The sequence below is a fragment of the Zootoca vivipara genome, chromosome 6 (genome assembly GCF_963506605.1).
Source record: "Zootoca vivipara chromosome 6, rZooViv1.1, whole genome shotgun sequence".
NCBI lineage: Eukaryota > Metazoa > Chordata > Lepidosauria > Squamata > Lacertidae > Zootoca > Zootoca vivipara.
This window is the reverse complement of record NC_083281.1, coordinates 32,320,721-32,343,674: the sequence shown is the minus strand read 5'-3', so window position 1 is coordinate 32,343,674 and position 22,954 is coordinate 32,320,721. Positions and strand designations below refer to the sequence as shown.

At 42.9% G+C, this 22,954-nt stretch overlaps 1 protein-coding gene across 1 annotated transcript in view; it reads right to left on the bottom strand.

Annotated features, from left to right (window-relative positions):
• Positions 1 to 21,413, bottom strand: part of MECR (mitochondrial trans-2-enoyl-CoA reductase) — a 28,197-nt gene extending 6,784 nt beyond the window's left edge. Inside the window, exons 1-9 of the mRNA XM_035120264.2 lie at positions 21,240 to 21,413; positions 10,728 to 10,825; positions 9,075 to 9,206; positions 8,194 to 8,337; positions 7,125 to 7,227; positions 4,736 to 4,838; positions 4,097 to 4,170; positions 2,708 to 2,768; positions 2,387 to 2,459 (exon numbers count right to left, since the gene is read on the bottom strand). Of these exons, the coding sequence (XP_034976155.2) occupies positions 2,387 to 2,459; positions 2,708 to 2,768; positions 4,097 to 4,170; positions 4,736 to 4,838; positions 7,125 to 7,227; positions 8,194 to 8,337; positions 9,075 to 9,206; positions 10,728 to 10,825; positions 21,240 to 21,394 (943 nt within the window). The 5' untranslated portion in view covers positions 21,395 to 21,413. The remainder of the gene's footprint in view (positions 1 to 2,386; positions 2,460 to 2,707; positions 2,769 to 4,096; positions 4,171 to 4,735; positions 4,839 to 7,124; positions 7,228 to 8,193; positions 8,338 to 9,074; positions 9,207 to 10,727; positions 10,826 to 21,239) is intronic.
• Between the last annotated feature and the right edge of the window lie 1,541 nt (positions 21,414 to 22,954).

Sequence of the window (22,954 nt, the reverse complement as noted above, 5' to 3'; positions counted from 1 at the left end):
AGTTTATTATCCAGCGGAAAGGAGCAACCAAGCATACTAAGACTCAAATCCTAGACTTTAAGAAAGCCGACTTCAGAAAACTTAGGGAAATGCTGGGTGAGATCCCATGGACAGAAATACTAAAAGGGAAGGGAGTTCACGATGGTTCGGAGTTTGTTAAAAGAGAGATATTAAAAGCACAACTTCAGGCAATACCAATGAGACGGAAACATGGAAGGTGCCTAAAGAAGCCAGGGTGGCTATCTAGAGAACTTTTAACTGGGTTAAGATTTAAAAGGGATATGTACAAAAAATGGAAAAGGGGGGAAATCACCAGAGAGGAATTCAAACATATAGCCAGCACGTGTAGAGACAAAGTCAGAAAAGCTAAAGCACAGAATGAACTCAGGCTCGCCAGAGAGGTTAAAAGCAACAAAAAGGGCTTTTATGGGTATGTCCGTAGCAAAAGGAAGAACAAGGAAACAGTGGGGTCACTTAGAGGAGAAGATGGTGAAATGCAAACAGGGGACAGAGAAAGGGCAGAACTCCTCAATGCCTTCTTTGCCTCAGTCTTCTCCAAAAAAGAAAACAATGCCCGACCTGAAGAATATGGAGCAGATGATTCAGCAGGGGAAACACAGCCCAGAACAAGTAAGGAGGTAGTACAAGAATACTTGGCTAGTTTAGATGTATTCAAGTCTCCAGGGCCAGATGAACTACATCCAAGAGTATTAAAAGAACTGGCAGAGGTGATTTCAGAACCACTGGCAATAATCTTTGATAATTCCTGGAGAACAGGCGAAGTTCCAGCAGACTGGAGGAGGGCAAATGTTGTCCCTATTTTCAAAAAGGGGAAAAGAGAGGACCCAAACAATTACCGCCCAGTAAGCCTGACATCAATACCAGGAAAGATTCTAGAGCAGATCATCAAGCAAACAGTCTGTGAGCACCTAGAAAGAAACTCTGTGATCACTAAAAGTCAGCATGGGTTTCTGAAAAATAAGTCATGTCAGACTAATCTGATCTCATTTTCTGACAAAATTACAAGCCTGTTAGATGAAGGGAACGCTGTGGATGTAGCCTATCTTGATTTCAGCAAGGCCTTTGACAAGGTGCCCCATGATATTCTTGTAAAGAAGCTGGTAAAATGCGGGCTAGACAATGCTACCATTCAGTGGATTTGTAACTGGCTGACTGACCGAACCCAAAGGGTGCTCATCAATGGCTCCTCCTCATCCTGGAGAGTAGTGACTAGTGGGGTGCCACAGGGTTCTGTCTTGGGCCCAGTCTTATTCAACATCTTTATCAATGACTTGGATGATGGGCTTGAGGGCATCCTGAGCAAGTTTGCAGATGACACCAAATTGGGAGCGGTGGCTAATACCCCAGAGGACAGGATCACACTTCAAAATGACCTTAACAGATTAGAAAACTGGGCCAAAGCAAACAAGATGAATTTTAACAAGGAGAAATGTAAGGTACTACACTTGGGGAAAAAAATGAAAAGCACAAATACAGGATGGGTGACACCTGGCTTGAGAGCAGTACATGTGAAAAGGATCTCGGAGTCTTGGTAGACCACAGACTTGACATGAGTCAGCAGTGTGATGCAGCAGCTAAAAAAGCCAATGCAATTCTGGGCTGCATCAATAGGAGTATAGCATCTAGATCTAGGGAAGTAATAGTACCACTGTATTCTGCTCTGGTCAGACCTCACCTGGAGTACTGTGTCCAGTTCTGGGCACCACAGTTCAAGAAGGATACTGACAAGCTGGAACGTGTCCAGAAGAGGGCAACCAAAATGGTCAAAGGCCTGGAAACGATGCCTTATGAGGAACGGCTTAGGGAGCTGGGTATGTTTAGCCTGGAGAAGAGAAGGTTAAGGGGTGATATGATAGCCATGTTCAAATATATGAAAGGATGTCATATGCAGGAAGGAGAAGGATTGTTTTCTGCTGCTCCAGAGAAGTGGACACGGAGCAATGGATTAAAACTTCAAGAAAGAAGATTCCACCTAAACATTAGGAAGAACTTCCTGACAGTAAGAGCTGTTCGGCAGTGGAATTTGCTACCAAGGAGTGTGGTGGAGTCTCCTTCTTTGGAGGTCTTTAAGCAGAGGCTTGACAGCCATATGTCAAGAATGCTTTGATGGTGTTTCCTGCTTGGCAGGGGGTTGGACTGGATGGCCCTCGTGGTCTCTTCCAACTCTATGATTCTATGATTCTGACGATAAGGGGTTCTCCAGGGTCTCAGGCAGAGTTCTCTCCTATTGCTTCTATCCATTTTTTTCTGACTGGAGATTCCAGGGATGCATGGCACATGCTCTCTTATCAATATACAGGACCAAACATCACCCTGCTCTTTTCTTCCAAACTCTATTTCACCATTGCACATTACCATCACTTACTCTGTGCGTTGTCCCGCTTCCACTGGGTCATCCAAAAGCCACGAAGTTTCACATCCTTAAAGATCAGTGCACTCTGCAGAAAAAAGCAGAGGGATTATGAAAGCCCTGCAATATATTTTCTTTTGGAGGACATTTTGGAGCGCAACATGACCTGGCATGAGAATGGTTCTGCCCCATAGATGCTAAGAATTTGGCACTCTGCCAAGGAAAGAGATGACTCGTTGCAAGGAGAAACGCAACAGGAATAAGCTATTGCCCCTTAACAAATGGAAACGTGCAAAAAATTTTTAAGTAAACCACAGAAATCTCATGGCTACTCACCACAGGGGCTGTTATAGGCTGCTTTGACATTCCACCATAGGTAACCATGGTCCCTTTGTGCCTATAGGAAGAGTTAGCAGTGATATTAGAAGATTAAATGGTCGGGCTTTTCCATTTCCAGACAACAAGCATATCCTCTTACTTCGGTACTCAAGTCTACTTTGTTGATCAGCTTCTCTCATCTCCTGGATATCTGGCTAATTTTACCAGGATTAATTTGTAAGCAACACAGCCCAATAGTTCACAGTAAACAGTACTGCACAAATACCAGAATGCCATTCCTTTTCCTTAGAAAAATGTCTTAAATTTAGATCAAGCAAAATATTGGGAAGGTGAGTTAGGGTACAAAAGTGCATAGGGGCCCCTTTCAGAACAGCCTGCTGGATCAGGCCAAAGGCTCACCTAGACCATCATCCTGCTCTTCTCAAAGTGGCCAATGAGATGCCCATGGGAAGCCTGCAAACAGAACCTGAGCACAGCAGCACTCTCCTCACCTGTGATTACCTGCAACTGGCGTTCAGAATCCACCCTGTCTATTGCCTAAAGAGAGATCTGTTCCTTTTCAGAAAGAACATCTGCAGGTTTGTGGCCCCAGGCAATTGTCTGCCTTTAAATAATAGGGTGGCTCCTGGCAGTGCCTGGCAGGCCTTCAAGGTAATTTCAAGCGGCTACACTAAACTATGGAACACAAGCCAGGTTGATTAATAAAGCCCCAAACTAGTGGGGTCCCAATTAGGATACCAACCCCCTTCCTGTGTCCAATCAAGATGACAGCTAAATTTGCTCAAGAGTAAGTTTCAGTCCTTCCATGATCTGTGCTCAAACGGCTACTGGGCATAGGAGTCTCTCATGGAAGATATAGAACTTCATTCCCTTGGAACATGAAACTCAAGCATGCTCAAGATTCAGCAGAAGAGACCCTTTAGCACTGGCAGGCATTTGCAAGTTATTAGCTCAACAAGTAAGGTATTCTATGTCTTTTAACACATCTTAATTTCTCTCTTAAATGTTACCCATACTGAACTTCTGTGATAATGATCAATATAACTACAGTTAAGACCTCTGGGAGCTGGAATCTCATATCCTTGGGAAAACTCTTTTTTTAATATTAGGAATAATGACTTTCAATTCACCCACAATCTTGTTTCTTCAAGAAACATGAGTGCACACACCCAATAGAGGATTTTGTAAATCTGCACTGTGAACTAGAGGATTCCAGCCACAAGCAATACTATTTAAATACATTTATTTAAATATTTATCCCAGAGCAGTTCACAATGCAAATATTTAAAATGTTTAAAATATGAAATATACAAGCAGTTAAAAACAGTAAGACAAAGGCATTTAGTAAACACTTAAAATGCACCCCCAACAAATAGCTGAACTTACTGCAGGTGACGCAGCAACTCAGTGGCACTTTTCCCTCCAACGCCATTCAAAGCTAATATGGGCCTAGGGATTTTCTGGAGAACAAGAGATTGCACAGAAAATAAGCTCCTTCTTTTACTGCCTCCCCCCCTCACTGCATGCGTTTGCTGCTTTAGCTCCAAGATGTCAACCTTTCAGAACGGATTCTCACAGACACATACACCTGATCCTGACTCATTTTGTGTCATTCAATACAACTATAATCAAGACTCCCATGAGCTGGAATCTTTTATTTCTAGGATGCAACTGAGTTGAATTTTTGAAAAGATTCATGGTTTGGCCCATAATACGACACGGCAGCTTCTAGGCAGACAGGTGGAGAAACAGAAATGAATGCAGAAAATCTGACTTCAGTTTTAAGTGGAATAATTGCAACTGAGGTTGTATGGTTTTTGTTGTGTCAGTCCTAGGCCACCTCTGCCTTGCCACTCAGATTTTTGTCTTTGTTCATATTTCATTATCTTCCACTCTACCACCACCAAACACTCTGTCTTCTCTGTCTGTTTTGTTTCATTTATTATCAACCAGTAGTGATTCACTGTGGCAACCCTGTTTTCCTTTGCCATCTCTGTCCCCCAGAAATCTGGTTTTCACTTATACCTTAAACAGCTCTTTTACTTCCGTTTTTCTCAGCATCTCCTCTGTGATGACATGGTCTGCTCCAAGCGACTTCAGTCTGTCTACAAGCTCCTGGAGATTGGGTCTGGGAAGGAAGGACAAATGAAAAAGGAATTTAGTTAATGTTAAGACCTGCTGTTTACCATGCCAGGCTGCACAGTTGTGAGGAAGAACATCTTCTTGTACTCTCCATCATGTGAACCCAAGTCCTCGTTTGGTGAGAAAAGGAAGAGCTTCTGCTGTTCTTCCTGTAGTCAGTCACTGAAGCAGCTTCCTCAGAATACGGTGCTGAGGGAACCACTTGCCAATTGCTCAGACACCTAAGTAGATTATAATTCAGAAACCATAGCGTGGGAGCCATCAGCCATGCCACTTCCATTTCTCTACTCTTCTCCAAAATAAATCCCTTTTAATCTGACATTCACATGCCTACTTTTCATTGACTAGACACAAGGGAGGGTTTGGAAGAAATGTAGTCAATTAAATGCTTCTTTAAATAATAATAATATAGTAGTTAATAGCAATTATTATTATTAACTAAACTGAGACACCCATAGGTTAGTGTAACACTGCATGTGAAGCAGTGAAGAGGTGGGAAGACATGCAGATGTATAAAATGATGCCTAGTGTAGAGTTAGTGGCTAAGGAGTTGTTGTTCTTCTCTCATCTAACTCATTGGGAGCATCCAATGAGGTTGAATGATGGGAGATTCAGAACAGGGAAGAGGAAATATTGTAAATAGCTAAACTATGGAACCTGATACCACAAGATGTAATGATGGCAGCTAATTTCAACAGCTTTCGAAAAGGGATTAGGCAAAATCATGGAAGATAAAACATGATGGATATATACGACCTCCAGTATCAGAATACTAGTTGTGGAGAATACTAGTGGGAGTGCGCTATTGTGCTCACATCCTATTTGTGGCTTTCCATAGACATCTGACTAGCAATTGTGAAAAGAGAACATTTCCCTTGGATTAGATGGGCCTGACTGCCCTGATCCAGCAAGGCCGTTCTTACATTCTTGGGGTAGGGCATATATTTGGCCCTCTCCCCACTCACGCTGCATTAACCACATTGAAGGACAAAGATTACAGATACTAAAACTGTGACTGTCTTTTGCCCCCAAAGAGGATAACAGCAATATACGAGTAGTGGTTGAGGATAAAGATTTCAGTGAAGGGTGGGAGCGCCGATGGGAAAGGTTATGATTCCCCTCTTCTATTTTTTAAATTATTATGTTACATTTAAATCCCACCTTTTTCTCCAAGGAGCAAAAGGTGGCATATATAGTCCTCTCCCCCTCCACTTTAATAATAATAAGTAAATAAGTAAATAAATAAATATTTATTTATTTATATAAATATTTATTTATTTATTTATTTATTTATTTATACCCCGCCCTCCCCAGTCAAAACCAGGCTCAGGGCGGCTAACACCAGTAAAATTACAATAAGACATAAAAGAAAACAATTAATTAAAATACAGATTAAAATACAATATTAAAATTTAAAATGCAGCCTCATTTTAAGTAGTCCATAAATCCAAACCATGAGGGAGGAAAACACAGGGGTCAGACTGAATCCAACCGAAAGGCCAGGCGGAACAGCTCTGTCTTGCAGACCTTGTGGAAAGATGACAAATCCTGCAGGGCCCTGGTCTCCTGTGAGAGAGCGTTCCACCAAGTTGGGGCCAATACTGAAAAGGCCCTGGCCCTAGTTGAGGCCAATCTAGCCACCATATGGCTCGGGATCTCCAGAATATTGTTGTTTATCAACACAACCACTCTGTGACACAGAGTAGGCTGAGAAACAGTCATAGAGAAGTCATAGAATCATAGAGTTGGAAGGGACCCTGATGATCATATAGCCCAACCCCCTGAATTGGGGATTGAACCCGCAGCCTTGGCGTTATCAGCACCACGCTTTAACCAACTGAGCCATCCTGACTCGCCCAAGGTCACTTAGTTAGCATCATGGCTGAGTGGGGATTTGAACCCTGGCCTCTTAGGTCCTAGTCCAACATACTAAACACGACACCACTCCAGTTAACACCCCCTCCAAAACAGTCTCTGTGACAGTTTTTAAAGTTTTCTTTTCTTTAAGAAATTGTGGAACTCTTAATTTGCACCTGGTTTTATCTGTACCTGCTGGAAGTTATGCTACACTTTAAAAAACCTACAATACGGTATGATCATGTTGCAGGACTGCAATGCATTTACCTGCTTAACTCTAACTTTGGGAATTGCTACCAAGAGAATATCCTCTCCTGCCAAGCCAAGTCAAGTAGCAACTAGGGGAGCTGTTTGGGCCAAAGCAAAATAAAAAAGTTTTAAGATATGCAGAATGAGCAGTTTCACTGTAACTCACCTATCTCTGACCACATTTATTGTTTTGAACCCCTTGGCTGCTGCGATCTGGATGACGGCCTGCCCCACTCCACTATTGGCTGCATTTTGGATGACTGAATCTCCTGCAGACAAACAGATGCATCTCTGTTTAAGATTCCCTTTCATTTCCTTTGGTGGAGTTTGCAAATTTTCATTCTTGTCTGTTACAGAATTTATAACACAAGAGCAACCCTGCTGGGTCAGACCAAATGCTTCTCTGGTCTATGATTCTGCTCACTGTGGTCTTTGGGAAGCCTACAAGCAGGACATAAATGCAACAGATTCTGAGAAGCCACAATCCATGTTGTTCTTAGTAGGAACCCATCACCCCATAATTTGAAGGGTTAGCTCTAGAAATGATAAAATGGTTGACCATTGCAAAAATCTTGCTATTTCCATCAGCAGCTATAGATTTTGCTATCAATGTCTGTGCTAAATCACTACCAGTTGAAAATAAATGAAACAAAACAGAGAAGACAGAGTGTTTGGTGGTAGAGGAGGAAGGGGTGATAATGAAATATGAACGAAGACAAAAATCTGAGTGGCAAGGCAGAGGTGGCCTAGGAATGAAAGCATGACAAGAACCATACAGCCTCAGTTACAATTCTTCCACTGCCCGAGTTTCACTCTTCCCCCTCCTTGTTTCTGGCCACGTCAAGTCACTTGGGAAAAACAGAACAAAAATTCATCTTGTGCTGCTTCTCGAACAGGCTCAGACTTGAACTTTGGAAATTCTCCCAGGGGATGAAATTCATGATGAAGGAGCAATAATTGAGAATACCTGTCTGCATGATTATGCTATCCAGACTAAATGGTAATTAAGATGAGAAAGGCAAGTTAGAGTTCTTTTGCTCATCCCTCACCTCTATTCCTCTCTGCATCCTTGCTAGAGAGTCTAGTGATGCATCTTATAACTCAACTACAGACCCGCTGGATTATAACAAAGGGCCAGTAGTTTCTCCAATGGCCAACCAATGGCTACAACCATGTCCATCTGGTAAAGTTGCTCATGATGTACAAATACTACAAAGCACATTGTCAGTACACACCTGGCTTCAAGACCTCAAAGTCCAACAACATCCGATAAGCTGTGCAGGGGTTGACACTTAAAGTGGCAGCACAAGTTAATGGGGTATCAGGAGGAATTTTCAGCAGAGTCTCCTCACCAAATATTGCTTCTGTTCGCCATGTTCCTGATTTGAGGGATAAAAGAAAAAAAGTCCAATTTGGGCAAAGAGTGCAGCTAGAAACAAGCAGCTTAAGTTAAAAGCTTCCAGTTCAAGAAATAGGTCAAAAATTATGAATAGCTCCATTCCTGCAAGCTAGTAGTTTCAAAATGTTTACTGACATGCCTAAGAGCAAAGAAGAAATAAATTGAGTTTTTGCCTGTTGCTGGGTCACAAATATTTTCTTGGAAGAACATCAGGGCTGTTCTTTTTTCAGGCCCAGGTAGGCATGATAAGAGAACTGATTGGCCCTCCTGGTTTTCTGTTGTTGTTTAAGAGTTAAACATACTATGGGTATCTATGAAGCAGGCAATGACCATTGCAGTGCAAAACTTTTAAAACACACCCCCCCCCTATTTTATTAATCCATGACCTTGGAAGTTTCTCTTTGTCCCATGGGGAGAAAATACAGAAGGTCATATAATTAATTTTTGGCTATCCACCAAATGCTGCAAACTCTGCCCACTTAGGCATAAATTCTCAGTTGATTGATGAAAGCAGGTGGGCGCTACTGTATCTTCATCAGAGATTTCCAAGTGCATGTCTTTGTAGATGTACAGCAAAAGAGAGCATCTTTCTTTAAACTGGGGAATCAGACTATCAGACGGGTTATGGCCCTTGATGAGTATGTTTTCTTTCTCTTATCTAGTTGCAGAACCAATTTTTTCTTAGTTAATTGTTTTTAAAAAGTTATTCAAGCTCACCAAGTCCTGCATCAGCTGGGATAACCAAATCACCTGGCTTCAGAGAAGTCACACGACTCCCAGCTTCAATCACTTGTCCAACTCCTTCATTCCCACCAACCGCAGGCAAGTCAGGCAGAGTAGCATACGTCCCTGCAAGATGACAACTACATATACCATAAAACATCCAAGCAGTTATTGGGAATAAGCCAATATTCAGACTTGCTTCATTTTTTCTTCATATTCAGAAACAAGATGCCAGCATGTGACATGCATATGAGCATTCATTACTTATGACTGAAACGCCCATTATAGACCATCTTTCAATCAAAATAGTTTCCAAGGTGGTTAACAATGAACATAAACTAAAAGACAATTTGCACTTTAAGTAAATGAAAAGTGGTAAATCTGTTGCAGCCGTTGGAACACTCACTCTCTGTCTCTGTGAATGAAGTTGCATCCTTCTCCCAGCTCAGGGATGGGGTTCCAGCTGCTTCCTAGCTGTCATTGGTTTCTTTAACTTCCATCAGTCCCATTCAGCATTGCCAGTGGTCAGGAATGATGGAAGTTGTAGTCCAATGTTTGGAGGGCGTAGGGTTTACAGGTTCTGCACACCTGCTTTGGATGTTCTGGCACCTTCATATCCTCCATGCGCTCCTAAACACAACACATAGGGACCTTCACCCCATGCCAGAGGCACAAGGACCAATTCCTCCACTGTCATTTTCATTTGTTGCTGCTGAACAGGGAGCGGAAGCTGAAACAGCTGAATGGCAATTGCGGCCTTCTAGAACATGCTACTGCCTAAACCAGTCAGAGCCAATCTGGGAGGGAGCATGTTGGGAGAGAGTCTGAAAAGTTGAGAGGTAAGAGGAACATCTCTTCCTGCTACTTCTTGCTTTCGCTCTTCAGTATTAAGTGGATAGCATCACTATTGAAAAGCACATATGAATATTTATGCACTTTATGGAGCTTTGCTGCTTATATGTATTTGGTGGCCAAATCATTCCGAGTATTTAGACAACATTAATAACTTGCATAGCACACAGTGACAGACATGGCCCTTAGAAAACATTGTTTTCAGAGATGGAAAGGAATTCAACCCGATTCAAATTGTGTCTTTGTGTGCACACGCACAGAAGAAGGAAAGTTGGCCATGTAACCCCTGTGGTATATTCCACAGGGTCTATCATTAAATTCAGACAATCTATTTTGCCTTTGAATTGTGGTGCTGGAGGAGACTCTTGAGAGTCCCATGGACTGCAAGAAGATCAAACCTATCCATTCTTAAGGAAATCAGCCCTGAGTGCTCCCTGGAAGGACAGATCGTGATGCTGAGGCTCCAATACTTTGGCCACCTCATGAGAAGAGAAGAATCCTTGGAAAAGACCCTGATGTTGGGAAAGATTGAGGGCACTAGGAGAAGGGGACGTCAGAGGACAAGATGGTTGGACAGTGTTCTCGAAGCTACAAACATGAGTTTGACCAAACTGCGGGAGGCAGTGCAAGACAGGAGTGCCTGGCGTGCTATGGTCCATGGGGTCACGAAGAGTCGGACACGACTAAACGACTAAACAACAACAACAATTTTGCCTTATTACCATCTGACAGCATTATATGAAGAAATGATATGCGGAGCAAGAATGAAACTGTCTGCATGCAAGCCAAGGTTACCTTGAATCATATTGATGTCAGATGGATTGATAGGGGCTGCAATCATTTTCACATTGACTCCAGAATCCCCCAGCTCTGCCAGATCTATCTCCTTTAGGCTGGAAGGAAAGGCAGACAAAAATGCAATATTATGCTTAAGGCTCTTTCTCACCCATGTGATTCTTAAGTATTTTGATGGAGTTTAATCTGTCTTTAAAGTATTCATCCATCAGGTCCAACCTCTCATCCAAAAGAGAACTTAATTAAGTACCATTCAAAGCTTCTGTTAGCATCCTTCTGCAGGAGCAGCTGTGGAACCTTAGTGCATTTCTAACCAACCAGTTGAGAAACCAGTTTTATACGTGACCAATGGGTGTCATTGAGATTCTCTGAAAACTGAGTGATTTTCCCAACCTGTTGCATTCTAGTATTTTCTGTATTCTCCTATTTTATCTTATGCCATTTGTTTCTGTTTAAAATGCATTTGCAGCACCCTATAACACTAGCAAAGTGCTATCAGGGCTTTTTAGGATACTGTGTTAATTCTGGGATGGGGAACAGGATCTGGCTGGCAGGCTAAATCACGAGCTCACCCATCCTTGGAGGGCCATTTTGACAGGTGGACACAGCTACCCACTCATCAATCTGGTAGCATCACCATGATGTCAGGTTTTTCTTTGAGCTCAAGTTGTGCTGCAAAGGAAGATACCAGCCAATCCAAGCAGAGCTTGAAGTCAATGCAGATCAGCTGATTGATGCTGTCTTCAAGCTCCACTTCTGGCAGAGACTGGTGTCACTTGGGAGCTCCAATTCAGAGCTACTGAGCGGAATCAATCCCAGCAGGGCTTGCATTTGGCACCAAGTTTAAAAGGCACCACTTGCCAAGGAACAATCAGGATCGTATTTTAAGCAGAGTGGCAGGGAGAAGCAGCATCTTTAATGAATGGGACTTACTTCTGAGTAAACCCATATCAAAGCTCTTGCCCATAAGTCTAGGATTTGACAGATTTTTAATGGGGGGAAATAGTGTTGTGTCAAGTGCTATATGAAGTCAATGTTGTAATTCCAGCTGACTTGTTAGAAGCAGTGTCTCTGAAGCACTAAATTGCTATGGTGAGGAAGCAACCAACATAAAGAATGCAGATGGAAGACAGAAAATGTGCTACCTGGCATTAGCGGGATTCCTGCACTGGCTTTGGCCATCTTATACCCTGTGCAAAAGAAACCTTGACTTCCAGCTGCTTGGACACAGTAGGCAGCCAAATTAATTTACTGCATCTCCACTGAAGCACCTGCCCAACACACTAGATTCCTGAACTGAAGAATGACACACAAACAGGCAAACACTACATTCCAATGTATTGGTCCATCATCTGATCTGTCAGCAATTCTGTTGCTACCCCAGAGAGCAGAGTGGAAAAGTTCAATACTTTTGCCTTCAAAAGAGACCAAAGCATATCAGTAATTAAAGGTTAGATTCGACAACACAATAATGAAATTTAGTTTCAGCTAATAAGGGACGTCCCTAAAGGCTTTGAAGTGTTATAAAAACCCATCAGCAATAAGTTTGTCTATATTTAGATTTTTTAAACCCTGCTTTCCTGCCCTAGGGCTTTCAAAGCAACTCACAGTAAGAACATCACACGATAGCAAAACACAGCAAAAATGACACTACCACATTATAAATCACAAACCAGACTACCGTAATACAATTTGAAAAGGCAGCCACACCACACCAAGATCATCCATCTACAAAGCCATAAAATACATGATAAAAACACACGCACAAATGCTTGAAAAGGCAACTTAGAAAGCAGGTTGAATCTCAACAGCTAGAACAGGGTGATGAACCTGTTGCTCTCCAGATGCTGTTGGACTCCCAACTCCTATCATCCCCAGCCAACATGGCCAATGGTCATAGATGGAAGCGGTAGTGCAACAACATCTGGAGAACTGCAGGTTCCTTCCTCATCTGAGGAACAGCAATATGTCAAACATTTTATAAATATACATATGTGTATTACACATCAAAGCTCATACCCTGAAAGCTTATATTTAGTTGATCTTAAAGGTGCCACTGGAATTATTAAAAAAGATTTTTTAAATATTTCATCTTGTTATTTATTATAACTTTTGAAATAGACAGCACAAGATGCAAATGTTCAAAAGATTTTAGCACTTGGACATTAGCATTATTTGACCATGCAGAGAGGGACTCTGAAAATATGTGTTGAACCTCTGTGTAAACAGAGGATGAAAAAAAAACACCCCTGTTCATTCACACACACCCCAGTCCTTTGTGCTCCCTGGTGGGTACTTCTGGGCACGGTTTCCAATATTATTATTATTATTATTATTATTATTATTATTATTATTATTATTATACAGGAGTAGGCCCTATTTACTGGTGCCTGCCCCTGGTAAACACTTTGGGATTTTGCCTTTTGCAGAGAAATAAATCCATTGAGTCAAATGGGACAGTTCAAAGCAAGCATGCATAAGATTACAACTATGAAATGTATGTTGGGATGAACGCAGTGAGACAATGCTTCCCATTTTTACCAAAGGCTACAATCCTACGCATACTCTGAGTTAACATGTCAGGCAGCAACTGTTCCTTCTAATAAACAGACTTACATTTTTTAAAATGTTATGGTCGGTTTACTAACACACATTGCTTTGAAGCCAATGCAGGACAGGCTACTGCAGAGTAAATCAATATAGCCTACAGCAGAATGTTGTCCTGGCTGTTTTTATTTTTCTGTTCAGTTGTTTAGAAAGGCATGTTATTGTTGCCACTGTAAGGTTGCTATCACTGCAAAAGGCAGTAAATTATTCTGAATAAAAATAAACTGTGGGGAGGTCAGAAGTTCCAAAGTTACAATAAAATAAACCACTGGGGTGTGAATATATCTGTTACATCTCTCAATGACGGTCAGTGTAGAGAGTCCCATATACAGCGTAGGGACAGGGCACACTCCAAACTATGAGCCCTTAATCTTAACAAATAGTATACATTTAGTTAATGTTGCCACATAAGATCATAGGGATCAGATTCTGAAAAATGCATTTTTAGGTTGTACAATAATTTCCTTTCACAGCAGCATTTGGTACATCTTAGACACAGAGTGAAATGTTTGCCACAATGTTATCCATCACTGATGGATTTAGCACTGATAACATTGTTTAATCTTTTCCCACAAAGATACAAGCCACACACAGCTGGAGCTGTTGGAATTAATAGGTTTGGCTGTTTTAATAGACCTGTTCCAGCCGTTTCTTCTGAAAGCATGACAACTCTTTTCAGAGGCCTTGCGATCCTAGTGTTCTAAAACAACTGATCACAAACACAATTGCTCATTTGCAGCCATTAATGTCATGGGGAATTTGTGTATAGACTCTAAGTACAAATACCAAGGCCCTTGTTCAAGTCGCAAGAAGCATCTGTGCTGCAGTTAGGGAGGCTTTATAGCTTAGCTCAGTTTGGAATTATTGCTCATGTGTTTGGACTTAACTGAAACAGAGTAATCCATCATCCACAAGACTCAAGCGGTTACATTCTGTTTGCCTCTGCAGCTTTGTGCTGTAGTAAAATTCATAGTGTATTTTACCTGCATATTTAATTTCCTTCCTCCCACAAAGAACCCGCTTCATTTTCCCTATGTTGCAGATTCATGCACATACTTTCCTCTCAACTGTTGTCACACACTTGGCGTGGCCTTGCCCCACCCCCTTTTTAAAAAGTGGGTGAGCACCACAGCAATGTTTTGTTAGCGTAGTAATTGCTCAGAGGCACTGCAATAGCTCACCTTCACCTGCAGACTTGTTTATTCTATGTCAGAGATAATGCAAAAATTCCTTTAGCGTTTTCTAATTTTTAGCTCCCCAGGTTTGCATAGATACTGAAACACAGCAACTTCCTATCTGCCCTCAAAGAGGGGGTGGGGAGAGGAAAACCTGGGATTTATACTAGTGGTAAGATTTATAAAAGTGATTTATAGGAGTGGTTTCTTTGCAGTAGCACTGTACATTTAGTGCTTGGGTAGGGTACACAGAGACACCATTGAGGGTAAAGACTTTGCTTACTCTGTCACACAGTGTTGTGGTGGAGGGGGAATGTGGGGGAGTATAGCTCTAAGACTTTTTCCCTCCAGGAAAGGAGAGATCTCATAATCTCCTGGAGCACCAAAGTAACTGATGGACCCTCCTTGCTTGTCACCTCTTGATGCATCCTATTAAAAGGGGTTACATACAATTGAATTGATGCTTTTGAATTATGGTGCTGGAGGAGACTGTTGAGAGTCCCATGGACTGCAAGAAGATCAAACCTATCCATTCTTAAGGAAATCAGCCCTGAGTGCTCCCTGGAAGGACAGATCGTGAAGCTGAGGCGCCAATACTTTGGCCACCTCATGAGAAGAGAAGAATCCTTGGAAAAGACCCTGATGTTGGGAAAGATTGAGGGCACTAGGAGAAGGGGACGTCAGAGGACAAGATGGTTGGACAGTGTTCTCGAAGCTACGAACATGAGTTTGACCAAACTGCGGGAGGCAGTGCAAGACAGGAGTGCCTGGCGTGCTATGGTCCATGGGGTCACGAAGAGTCGGACACGACTAAACGACTAAACAACAACAACAACATACAATTGTAGCGAGTGAAAAGTAAAGGAACGATTACGTTCTGACAGCGATCGTGCAATGACAGCTACAGAGGAACACTTTTGACATTCAGTAACAAGATATAACGAAATCTCAGGCCAGACAGTGTATCAAAGGAAACATTTGTTAGAAACAGTATAAAACAATTTCTCCTTTATTTTGGCACTGTTTAAAGATCGGCTGGGCTTCCTTGGAATCGATAATCTCCTTTCCTGGGAGGGGGAGACGGAGACGCTTTGTCAGCAGCGACAAGGAGTTTGTGTAATTAGACGAGATAGCTGTCATTTCCGAACATCCTGGCTTGGCTTTGTTATGTGTACCTTTCTATGGGCTTAGGGCGGAGGTTGTGGTGATCGGATCATGTTGATTGGGATGGCGGAGCATACCGGGGCATGTCTGGTTCAAACAATAGAAGGATTTCCCCATCCCGGTCTCAAGTCAGCTTTCCCTTTTGACCTGATTTGGTACTCTGTGAAACATGGCTTCGGTGTGGCCAAGAAATGCGTGTCCCATCAGAGTTGGAAGGGACCCTGAGGGTTATCTAGTCCAACACCCTATAGAACCAACAAATAGCAAAATCCAGTAAAAAAAAGCAGCTGCATTAAAAATAAGAGGGGCAGGAATCACCTACTGAATTCCCTAAATAGAACATGAAACACAGTTTGACGGGGGTCTTAAATATAAAGGTCAGGTGCCAAACAGCTATCTGGGGGCATGTATTCAACACTAAGAGTGCCAACACAGAAGAGGCCCTACCCCTGGACACCACTCTTCTAACTTCTGAAAGTTAGGGCACCTAAAACCTCAGAATATGATCTTAAGGAACAGGAAGATTCTTCTGGGAGGCCAGCTTTCAGCGTGTCAGGAGGGTACATCCCCTCAACTGTCTTGCCATCTGTTGTTCATCTGGTCATAGAACTCCAGGATTAACTGAAAAGAAAGCTTACTCCTTCACTAGCAGACTTAGCTTAGCTTCTACTTCTCTGCACGCTAGAACATAACAGAGGGAGGAAGGCTTTACATATTACTCAATATTCACTGTATCTCTGCACACAGAGAAGATCACACAGTAACATTCCTGTCAGGACAAATTTGGAGCGGAGGTAGTGATGGTGGTGGTATAAGAACCCTTTCTGCACCACAACAGCACAGTTGGGAACTGATATGAGCAGTCTGCATCTTTAAAAAAAGTAATTTTAAAAAGTAGGCAAATGGGGGGGGCACTGAATACATCTCACAGGCCTGCCACCCCTGCTTTTAAAAGGAAGAGAAAGAACATTATGTGATGCTATCATAGCAAAGTCCTCTATAAACCACAAGACAGCACTGTGACAGGCACACACGATTCTTTCATGGACCAAGAAGGGTCTTTTCCGGCCACTATTTTTTTAGTGACTAAAGGCATGTGATTAATAATATATTTATATTATGAGATTCCAGATGTGCAGCTAGTGTACCGTGTTTCTCATATTATAAGACATGTCTTATATTTATTTTTTCCTCAAAAAAACACACTATGGCTTATTTTCAAGGGATGTCTTATTTTTTTCCTCCTCCTGCCGCGGCCAGCATTGCTGCTGCGCCTATCACTATGTCTTATTTTCGGGGTATGGCTTATATTCCTTGAATGCTTAAAAATCCTGCTATGTCTTATTTTATGGGTATGTCTTAAAATATGAGAAACAGGGTAGCTGGTGCTGAAAAACCAGGAACAGTAAAATCCAGTAGCGAAGACAGTTTAGTCTGAGCCCTTGATCTCAACATTTCTGAACATACCAGATTTCTTTTTTAAAATTTATAGCTCCCTTGAAAAATTGATGTTCTAATGGAAATGCTGACAGACCATTAATTACTACATTGCCAGCAAAGTATGGCAGGAACCTAATCATCCAAATTTGCTCAAATTTATTAGGCCATTCAGCTGAATAATAGTCACTCGCTTCAACTGATCAAGTAAATTGTGTAAGAAATCCATTGCTTAATCTACAAGATGCTGGGCAGGGAATTTTATGGCCAATTGTCATATTTGATTTCCTTTCAGGACAGAAATTAAATATCACAGTGGCACTTTCAAGAAGTAACACGGGAATCAGGGGAAGAGAGTGCAGAATTAATTTACCATAAATAGACAGGGACAAGTATCCTTAGCAGCCCATTCCAAAGTTTTTATATCAACATTGCAAGACCCCCCAACAACTGTCTCCAGCCTCCACTGCTTCTCTCATAGCCTCTGCTGACACCATTTTCCCTCACCCATTGTCCCAAATAGATTTATAGCCTTCTTCATCCCCAGTCAGACCACTAATAATCTCTTCCTGCAGGTTGCCCATGATGACAACCCAAGTTGCACCCTAGGCCCCTCAGATTGCCTTATCAGCCATGTTTCCTCCTCTTGGACTTGCATGTGGGAGGTAAGATACCTTCATGCTAGGTATATAGAATGCTTGCATACTAAGCAAGTGTACCTCTTAAAGTTTATTTCTGTTCACTTTAATTGTCCAGTAGCCCAATATGACATAAGTCATAGTTCTGATAACCTTCACTCAATCTTCCCCTGCCCCTTGTGGGCCAAATTTGACATGTTGGTGAGGTCATTTGCCTGTCAATCACCTGATGACTCCGTGTGGGGACTAGATTGCACCGCTGATCCCTGTACAAGGTAGGCTTGAAGTAGGCTTAAAAACCCATCAACGTCAAGCCTGCTTCTTGTGTGATCAAATTATCCATGTTGAACTCAGCTGTGCAGCCAATTCAGCCTTGTGACGTCTGAATATTTTAAAACATACTTTAGTTGTAATCAAAACACATAAATATTCAAAGCAAAGATGCATGATCTGATTCAAAAAACCTATTTATGCTACATTTTGGAACCCAAAGCCATTACAACTTAAACAGCAGAAGTTAAAATCTATATTTCCAGATAACTAAAGAAATTTGGCAGCTTATTTTTTTACAACTGGATCTAGAATTTCTATACTATACTATAATCATGTAAGAAAATCTGAACCTCAAAACTCAGGTTCAAATTAGAAATGAGCTATCATTAGAGCAGAATCTGAAGTTCTTCTTTAGATCTACGATTTTGTGTGTTTGGAGCAAGCTGTCTCTCTGCCACAAAGTCTAACCTGCTATTATAGAAGCAAAAACATGCATTTCAAACAAAAAGAAAGCTCTCACTCAAAATCAGATGTATTCATCTCTATGACTATGTTCAACGGATTTAAAATCCTAAAGTTAGCTGGACATTGACTTTTTAATCCCACCTAAAAAGTTATACTTGTAGGCTTGATTATCCCTGCCTTCCTTCAAAGTAAGAAGGAAGAAATGTCACTCCATTGATTATTATATATGACACAAGGCAGACTTAATGGCAGACCTACGTAACACAAACATTACCTGCTTGCGTACTTGGAAGATTTCAGTAGTTGACTAATCATTTATATACAGGTGAAACTTTGAAAATTAGAATATCGTTGAAAAGTGCATTTATTTCAGTAATGCAACTTTTCCCCCCTTTTAATTTTTACAAATGCTTTCTTTTGGAAATTCCACAGTAATAAAACAAATAGTTACAATAATACAAAAATAAACAAAAATAAACATCGCTATTACATTTCATTAATTACATTCCATTTATAATTGACCCGCCTAACGACAAATAATTACAATTACAACACATAAAGGCTTGACATATCTTGCTTTGCATGTCATGCATCTATCTCATATATTGCTTTCACCTTTTAAGTTGCGCTACTGAAATAAATGCACTTTTTGACGCTATTCTAATTTTCTGAGTTTCACCTGTAGGTCAACCACACACCCCAAAATAAAACTTGAACTTTAAATAGTCACTGATACTGCAACAGCTGGGTGTTTTGGCCATATATGGTATGGCAAACACATCCCCATGACCAGCAGAGGAGTGTTGTGCCCAGTTTACAAAAGGATGTGATCTCCAAAGCTACTATATTCAATGTCCCTTCAACAAGAATGGAAAAATATTTGCAACAATCTAGTAAAAGATGCTAAAGAATGAGGTTCTAGGATGAGAATGTAAAATCTTACCATAAGCTACATAAGGTTGTTTCAATTATTTCACTATTTAAATGTTTTGCACATACTATCACTGAGAGCTGATGCTCAGCAGCTGGGAACTACTCTGCAATACCTGTCAGTTGGGATCTTTAGCTTACCAATTCAGAAATAGCAATCCATGATAGGCAAATCTGCAACTGCAAAGTGTGGAAAGAAACTTCCACACACGTCCTCATCATGAGAACTGAAGTATTTGGGGATACCTCTGAATTGTTTTACTTCTGTTGCTCTTCAGGAAACAGAGCCAATGTGAATATAAGGCAACGGTTGTGACAGTGCAGGAGCTTCAGGGCCTCTTGGAAGTCCTTTGAAACCTTGATCAAGCTTCGCAAGTTTAACACTGCCACAAAGGCAGACACTTACCCAAAAGAAGGAGAAACCAAGGCTAGGTCACCAATTACCAGGTCCTATATCCCAGGCCATTGCATCTAAAAGGTAAAGGGACCCCTGACGATTAGGTCCAGTCGTGACCGACTCTGGGGTTGCGGCGCTCATCTCGCGTTATTGGCCGAAGGAGCCGGCGTAGTTTCCAGGTCATGTGGCCAGCATGGCAAAGCCGCTTCTGGCGAACCAGAGCAGCACATGGAAACGCCGTTTACCTTCCTGCTGTAGCGGTACCTATTTATCTACTTGCACTTTGACATGCTTTCGAACTGCTAGGTTGGCAGGAGCTGGGAGCTCACCCTGTCGTGGGGATTTGAACCGCCAACCTTCTGATCAGCAAGCCCTAGGCTCTGTGGTTTAACCCACAGCGCCACCCACGTCCCTCATTACATCTTAAAGGTAAAAGGTAAAGGGACCCCTGACCATTAGGTCCAGTCGTGACCGACTCTAGGGTTGTGCGCTCATCTCGCATTATTGGCCGAGGGAGCCGGCGTATAGCTTCCAGGTCATGTGGCCAGCATGACAAAGCCGCTTCTGGCAAACCAGAGCAGCACATGGAAACGCCGTTTACCTTCCTTCTGGAGCGGTTCCTATTTATCTACTTGCACTTTGATGTGCTTTCACACTGCTAGGTTGGCAGGAGCTGGGACCAAGCAACGGGAGCTCACCCCGTCACAGCGATTCGAACCGCCGACCTTCTGATCAGCAAGCCCTAGGCTCAGTGGTTTAACCACAGCACCATCTTAGAGAAGGTCAAATAAAAGAGCGGGGCAGCGGGGAGTGCAAGAAGGAAAGCAAAACTAAGTACAGAGAGACCAGTTCCAATGCACACACAAAACCAGAACAAAAGCTTAAGTTCTGAAATCGAATTTTATTTTTCTGCCAACCATCTCCAATCATGTAATGATTACAGGTGATGAAATACTATGCACCTACACGCAGGAGCTCTAGCTTTGAACAAACTTAACACACTAGGAGGGCAGCCCAATCATGTAATCTCTCTCTTCCCTCACGACTTAAATATTCTCTTTCTCCAGCCCCCGTTTTCCTGCCTCCCCTCGCCCTTGTGCTTCTTGCCATCATGCCATGCCATACCTACGTGAAAGGCAGAAATTCAACGGTGCAGCCTCCCCCAGCCCGGGCGATGCACTGGTACGGTAGTGGTTTTCCGCTCCACCAGCTTAATTCTTACCCATTCTGAGGCTGCAAACCCAGGACGCCCTGAGCTACATAAGGCAACCCTCCACTAACCCTACAGAACACAGAGGGACTTTTTCACTTCCAAACAGACGTCTATAGCGCCGTTGGGCTGTGTGGACGTGGCTTCTCCCACCGCACCTGCTGACTCCATGGCAAAGCGGGCGCCCGGCCCAGCCCAAACATTTCCCTCCCTTACTTTAGGACCTGAGCCGGCTCCCCATGTTGCTCGTAGACCAGTCCTCGAGGCCGCGCCCGGGCAGCCGACGCCGACAGAGCGCGGAGGCCGGCGCTCCATAGAGGCCGTAACGGCCGAGCGCGGCTGCCGAGCGCCGCCACAGCCGTTAAACCCATAGCAACCGTTTCCGCGGGTGGCGCGTGGCGATGACGACAGCTCCAGCGTTTCTCGCCGGGCTGCATCATTGCGCGTCATCGTCGCGCCCCCCCCTTTCACGCCACTCACGCGGAGTGGGAGGGGCCTCCCTTTCTCTGGGCGGAGCGGCACGTGACCGGCAGAGGCGCCGGCGCCCGCGTGCTTTTTTATTTCAAAGGTGGGGAAATGAAGGAGTGGGAGTTGTCGCCTGATGTGCAATTGAATGAGGGGTGGGGGAAAAGAATGCTTGTACCACCTCGAGCTCCCTGGAGAAAGAGGTGGGATATTAAATGCAATACTGTAACTGAATAGAAGAAATGCACCCCTCAGTTGTTAAAATCATACCCAGCAGCCTGAGACTTGAGCACATTTAACGGATGTGAATTCAGCTTTATGTGCTTGCCAAAAGAAAGAAAGAAAGAAAGGAAAATGGAAAGGTGGGCAACTGGGAGAAAAATAATTTGGCTTAATCCTGCCCAGCATTGAACCCAATGCGTTTTGACTATACTATATGTGATTTTGGCTTCAGGTGCAATCCCGGGAACATAACCCAGGTGTAAGTTTCAGGCTTACTGTATACCTTGGTTCTCGAACGACTTGGTTGACGAACAAATCAGCTCTCAAATGCCAAAAACCCAGAAGTAAGTGTTCAGATTTTCGAACGTTTTTCGGAAGCCGATTGTCCAACGTGGCTTCTACTTGAGTGCAGGAAGGTCTTGCAGCCAATTGGAAGCTGCACCTTGGTTTTCGAATGGTTTCGGGAGTTGTATGGACTTCTGGAATGGATTAAGTTCAAGAACCAAGGTTCCATTGTAGTCTGGGCTGGCCCACCCATGAGGCATGGTGAGAAGACTGCCTCAGGTGGCAGGATCCATGGATATGGCTGCCTTGGAATGCATCCCCTGCTGCTGCTGCTGTCAATGGCTATGGTGTGGTCATTATGAGGCCACATCTGCCACCTCTACAGCTGCATCTTAGCAAATAGGAAGTGCTGCTGGTCTCTTCGCACCCTGGGGGAGGAAATGGTAGGGGCTGTCCTCTGGGGTCTCATGGGGCTCTACACCTGCCCAGCAGTTTATGTTTTTGATTTCAATTCCCTCTTTAATCTAGAACAGTCCTTAAATATTAACTGACAACAAGCAGCCTCAAAATGCTATGTTTTCCACTTTATGGTTACAATCCTATGCATGCTTACTTGGGCGCAAGTCCTCTTGATGGGAGTGAGATTTATTTCTGAGTAAACAGTACAGGATTGAGATTGTGGGCATGGGAAATTCACTCCCTCTCACACACATTGGAGGATGCATATTGGAAAAAGGAACAGTTTAGCCTCTCCACATGCCACCTTCCCCATGACAATTCTGTTCACATTAGCAAGTCAGTTGTTTTGTGGGGAGGGGAGAGTGTGGTTGACATGGGGAAGATGACATGCAGGGGTGGCCCTGCCATCCTACTCACCACAATCACATCCTTGCCATTTCACAAAACAGATCTTTAGCAGGCTACACAGGCAGAGGACAGCAGCACATGAACTTGGAGGA